This window comes from Pygoscelis adeliae, unplaced genomic scaffold (genome assembly GCF_000699105.1).
Source record: "Pygoscelis adeliae isolate BGI_AS28 unplaced genomic scaffold, ASM69910v1 Scaffold71, whole genome shotgun sequence".
Taxonomy (NCBI): Eukaryota; Metazoa; Chordata; class Aves; order Sphenisciformes; family Spheniscidae; genus Pygoscelis; species Pygoscelis adeliae.
This window is the reverse complement of record NW_008824356.1, coordinates 8463294-8469293: the sequence shown is the minus strand read 5'-3', so window position 1 is coordinate 8469293 and position 6000 is coordinate 8463294. Positions and strand designations below refer to the sequence as shown.

At 41.6% G+C, this 6000-nt stretch overlaps 1 protein-coding gene across 3 annotated transcripts in view; it reads right to left on the bottom strand.

Annotated features, from left to right (window-relative positions):
- Positions 1-3253: 3253 nt before the first annotated feature.
- Positions 3254-6000, bottom strand: part of TSHR (thyroid stimulating hormone receptor) — an 82906-nt gene continuing 80159 nt past the window's right edge. For all 3 annotated transcript variants that reach the window (XM_009319423.1, XM_009319424.1, XM_009319425.1), the window contains one exon: positions 3254-4664. In XM_009319423.1, coding sequence (XP_009317698.1) covers positions 3254-4664 — 1411 coding nt within the window. The remainder of the gene's footprint in view (positions 4665-6000) is intronic.

Genomic DNA, 6000 nt, shown 5'->3' with positions numbered 1-6000 from the left:
CCCCACATCCAATAAAGGATGGAGATTCTCCTTAGCCCTCCTTTTGTTGCTAATGTATTTATAGAAACTTTTTTTATTGTCTTTTACGGCAGTAACCAGATTAAGTTCTAGATGGGCTTCAGCCCTTCTAATTTTCTCCCTGCGTAACATAACGACATCCTTTTAGTCCTCCCGAGTGGCCTGCTCCTTTGTCCAATGGTCATAAACTTTCCTTTTTTTCCTGAGTTCCAGCCAAAGCTCTCTGTTCAGCCAGGCTGGTCTTCTTCCCTGCCAGCTCGTCTTCTGGCACATGGGGACAGCCTGCTCCTGCGTCTTTAAGATTTCCTTCTTGAAGAATGTCCAGCCTTCCTGGACTCCTTTGCCCTTCAGGACTGCCTCCCAAGGGACTCTCTCAACCAGCGTCCTGAACAAGCCAAAGTCTGCCCTCCGGAAGTCCAAGGTAGCAGTTCTGCTGACCCCCCTCCTTACTTCTCCAAGAATCAAAAACTCTATCATTTCGTGATTGCTATGCCCAAGATGGCCTCCAACCATCACATCGCCCACAAGTCCTTCTCTGTTCACAAACAACAGGTCCAGCAGGGTGCCTTCCCTAGTTGGTTCCCTCACCAGCTGTGTCTAAGTTACCTTCCACACACTCCAGCAACCTCCTATTTCAAACCTAGCTTTGAAATAAGTGATCCATATTACTTTTAAAAGCACTTTTAAAATAAATGTTGATTTAGTCTTTCCTCCCTTTCTGAAAAAGTATACGATTCAAGCTTGGATTTTCTTTTCCACTGGTACGCTAGTATCTAGGAAGTCTGTAGCATAAATTTACAGATTGTCCATTTAGAACTTGATTGTCTTAGCTGCTGCTGAGATACTAAATAAAGGCACTCAGGAAACTTTTTCTCCCTTTAATGATTATTCCAGTATCAGAAGGGTGACAGAACCCAGGGGCAGGGGTTGCATCTCAACATAATGCATTTTGTATGGGACTCCCAGACACGGCCAGAGTGTTCCAAATGCAGCCGTTTCAAGAGTACGAAATTTTGCTGATCTGCATACTTAAGAAGCTACCTTTATGTTTCTGATTAACACTGGGTGTGTCCAGATCACAAAAGAAGAGGTCATAAATTATTATTTGCATGGCTTTCAGCAGTTTTGGTTTCAAAGTTTGCTGAGAATTAACCAAAAATGGAAGCATGCCCCTACCCCCAAAATAGGCAGCTAAATTAATCTATAATGCAATATTGTAGATTTTTAATGGCATTCACAATGACAGAATTTTTTTTTTTTATGAGACAGTCTCGCAGAGTTGGTGAATCTAGGCCCTTATTTCTGCTCACTGAAGCAGCCTTCATTTATAATCGGGCGTATAGAATCAAATTGAGTTTGAAGTGGATTATGTACATGGCATTTACAGTCATGCAATTTCCAACTGAAGTAGCTAGGAGTTTGAAGGGCTCTACCATTACTTTTTTCTGGATACTACTAACCCACATTATAAAAGACCTGACTATTGTCTGTTCAGTTTAATTACAGTTCCTCAAAGACTATAATTCCATTAAAAGCAGTATAGATATTACAAAATGAACTTTAAAATACCTACCTGAAGGCAAAGATTCACCCAATATTCTCCATTCTCATAGTAAGCCTTCCAAATAGATGGGTGAAATGATCAGTTGCACTCTTGGTGGCAGTCCTACAGAGCTAGTCTCTACAGTTGGCTGAGAACAGGTCTGATCCTGCTGTCAAAACCAGGCACTCAGGCCACACAGGTGTTAACAAGCAAGCTGGTGCAGAGCAGCTCCTAGCCTGAGTCCTGATGTCTGCAGGAGATGTAGAGAGCCAGGCCGCGGTTCATTTGTTTGTGGAGTATGGATGAACTGAGCACAGCCAAGCTTGATCTTGGTCTGGCCTCTTCTAGCAGCAGGTATGGCAGAAGAATGCTTTAGTGCTTCACTGGAGCAAAAGGCTTTCGGTTGTTCCCTGTGTCTGAGCTTGGATTTCCCTAAGCACAGTGTGGAGAGTATGTGTCTAAGCTACAGACAGGCTATGGCCAACCAGAAGTTAACTGTGTGGTTTATGTAGTTGTACTGCAGACATTACATAAGTCAGATAACAGATCTCACTACAAGATGGAGAGATGTTCTTAAAACATGTTGGAGGAGCTAGTGGTTAGCCTTCAATTCAGTAACTGAAGGGCACGAAGTAACCTGAAGGCACGATCCACTCCCTTTGTCTAAGTGTAGATTTGAGGCAGCTCAAAGTGCTGCAAGTGCTAAAAGGAAAATCATTCTAGCCCTGTAAGAGAGGGGTAAGTAGGGATAGCAGTAGTGGTGAGAAAGCAGTAGTTACAAGGTGTTCAAAGTAATAAACATGCTGGAGTCAGGTACAGAATGGATAATTGGGAGAAAATGTAGTACAATCTTAAGTTTCGGCCATCAAAAAAATACAAATGTCATTAACTTGACTGGGTAGACTGGTCTTCAAAACAAATTCAAACTAAACCATCTCCTAAGTAGGTTTATCAAGAAGTGAGAGAGTGATGGTGATGGAATTTTTGCAGCACGCAAAGACAAATGCCCTAATGTTTCTTACCTGTTATCTTACGAACAGCTGCAAAATCAATGACATTCGCCTTTTACCGCTATAAGGGCAATATGAAGAGGCTTCTTTTCCCACCTCACTCAGCTAAACCAAGAACTGCAAACAAAAGACTAGCTTCATTTTAGATCAAGATGGCAGAAGCAGAAGGAATCTCTTCCATTTTAACCCCTGGTGGAAGTTTTAGAAATTTGCTGTTAGAAAACCAATTGAACCTTTTGACACACAGGCAGTTGGCATTTGAAAACTTCAACCTTTTTTTTTTTAATCTCGTTTTAATTATAAACCTTTATGTCCTTTTTTTAGTCATACAAGTACTCCCAAGTTTTATGCTTGGTATCCTACTTCCTTAAATTTTTGAGATGAGGGTATATTTCATATTTGCTGAGTTTATATATATTAATTTTCCTATTCAGATAGAGTGTTCACATCTACTTCCAGCAGTATCATCAGAATAGTATCTTTTGACCTGCACTGGTAAGAGTGTGAGACAAGAGGTTCAAATGAGTGACTTGTCTAAAAGACGACCATTCTGAAGGTACTTTCAGACATCACAAAGGATAGGCTACAGAAAAAGGATATGGATAATACGTTATCTTCTCAGCCGATTCACTATATGCACAACCACCTCTTGACCAGATTGTGGCTGTGATACTTTGAGGTGTTATAGCTCAGTTTGCTTGCATTCTTCCACGAGAATTTGGTTCTGCATTGTCACGGCAGGAAGGTAATCGTTGACCGGGTCTTGAATGCTTGTAAGAATCTGGCCTATCCCTTGGCTGATTCTCTGCCCATAAGAACCACTGCTGTTTTTGGCTGAGATTGTCTGACCTCTGTAGACTTGAGCCTGATGCTCACATATACCAAACTTGCTTAGCAGGATAAACACATCTCTTCGGAAGGCTTTGGTGAAAATAGCATAAAGAAAGGGGTTGGCACAAGAATTGAGCGGGTAGAAGAGTACCAGCAAAATCTTGGAATTGGTGACAGTTATCAATGGTTTGTTCATAATGGCAGATAAAGCATGGAAAGAGATGGGAGCCATGCACAAAAAGTCAGTGAAAATCAACACAGCCATCCGCTTGGCAATTTTGGTGTCTTTGTCCCCTGACTTGTACTGAGGGTTTCGCACAGTAACATAGATTTTTATGTAGCAGGCACAAATGATGACAAAAGCAATAATGTTACATATTAAAACGAAGACAACATAGGCTTCAGCCACCGGTGTTTCAGTGTCCATAGGCAAGCAGATGCTGACTTTGCTATAGCTGCTGACACCAACCAGTGGCAAAAGGGCAAGAAGAAAGCACGAGAGCCACCCTCCCAGCATGATAACCAAGGCATGCCGGAGGCGAATCTTTCGATCCGGGCGCATGGCAAAAGTGATGGCATACCAGCGCTCCAGGGTGATCACAGTCAGTGTGTATACAGAAAGTTCACTAGCAAAGACCGTGAAAAAGCCAGCTGTGTTGCAACCAGGCCCAGTCTGCCACTCTATAGCGTGGTTATAGTACTCTGACCTGGTGTAGAGATCCACTGAAGCGATCAGGAGGAGGTACAACCCCATGCAAAAATCAGCAAAGGCCAAGTTACACATCAGAAAGCGTGGTACAGTCAGTTTATAATGGCTGGTGAGAAGGATGAAAAGGACGAAAATGTTACCTAGGATGGCCAGCAGGTTCACAAACCACACCACAATCCTCAGAAATTGATATCCCATTATATCCTCACAGGGATTAAACTCATCAGGCTCTGGAGTGCATATTACGTCTTCATTGCCTCCACAGACAGGATAGTCATAATGACTGTCAAAGGTCTGGACATCTTCCATTTGAGGGTTCTTGAGCTCTTGGCCAAACCCGAGATTTCCTTCTCCGTGCTCTTCCAAAAAAATGTAATAATGTGAATTTTCATGAAAATTAGTGAACTTGGTGTTTTTGTCATAAACAGTATCGGTGTGGTCTGTGTATTCTTCAGCATAATCTTTGTAAAATGGACCTCTGAGAGCTTTGACTGCTCTTTTCTTACGAAAGCTGTGACTGCCACTCTGGTTACACATCAGATACTCCAGGATTCTGAAAGAGTAGAGGGGGAAATCACCACTGGCATTTACAGTCTGACTGGAGTACAGCGAGTAAACAAAGGGAACACTTCAAAAGCAAATCACCGTGAATGAAAACGTAGCTATAAAAATGTGATCGGATATATTTCTGTTAACAGAATGTATAGTGAACAATAAGCTTGAGCATTTCTGTTTTTTTTTTAAACTCTATTTTTCCTTTCTCTGTTGCTATCAGCTATCCCCAGTAGTAATTTGGCTTCTTCAGCATCCATAATCCCTCTTCCTTCTTGGGACCTACATTCTTAGTAGGTAATAAGACTTTTATCTGCTGTTTATAACTTCTTAGATAATACACACAAGTATTACTTTCCTTTTCGTTTTTGCTCACAAATCAGTTTCTCCCAGAATGTCCAGCATTTTAATTTCTATTCTGTGTATTTCCTGTAGCTGCTTTACAGCTAACTAGCAGTGTAGTGGTTGGGAATCCTGTACCTCATGGTGTGATGCACCTGTATTTGTAGTTGAAAATTGTTCATACTTTTTACTAGGAAAAGAATTACAATTTGGCATAAAATTTTTTGGTCACTGTGATCGACTGTCACATAACCTTTAGCATTTCTCATTTCCAGGTGTGTAGAATTCGAGATTGCTTATAATTTGAAATTGCATACAATTAATTCTGAGAAATTTTCACCTCTACTGATAGACATGCAAATACTTGTTTCTTTCAGTCATTAGATTGTACTGGGTTCTTTCTGCACATTCTTGCTGTCCAGGTTTTGAATCTCTCCACTCTGTTTTATTTCTGTCCTCACTTTTTGTCCTGGTTTCAGCTGGGATAGAGTTAATTTCCTTCCTAGTAGCTGGTACAGTGCTGTGTTTTCGATTTAGGATGAGAATAATGTTGATAACACACCGATGTTTTAGCTGTTGCTTAGTAGTGCTTACGCTAGTCAAGGACTTTTCAGCTTCCCATGCTCTACCGACTGAGAAGGCTGGAGGTGCACAAGAAGCTGGGAGGGGGCACAGCCAGGACAGCTGACCCAAACTGGCCAAAGGGACATTCCATACCATGTGACGTCATGCTCAGTACATAAACTGGGGAAAGCTGGCCAGGGGGGCTGCTGCTTGGGGACTGGCTGGGCATCGGTCGGCGGGTGGTGAGCAATTGTTTTTCATTTGCATCGCTTGTCTTTCTTGGGTTTTATTTCTCTCTCTTTTTGTTGTTTTCCTTTTCATTACAATTTTTTTTTTAAAATTTTATTTCAGTTATTAAACTGTTCTTATCTATACCCACAAGTGTTCTCACTTTTACTCTTCTGATTCTCTCCCCCATACCACCGGGGGTG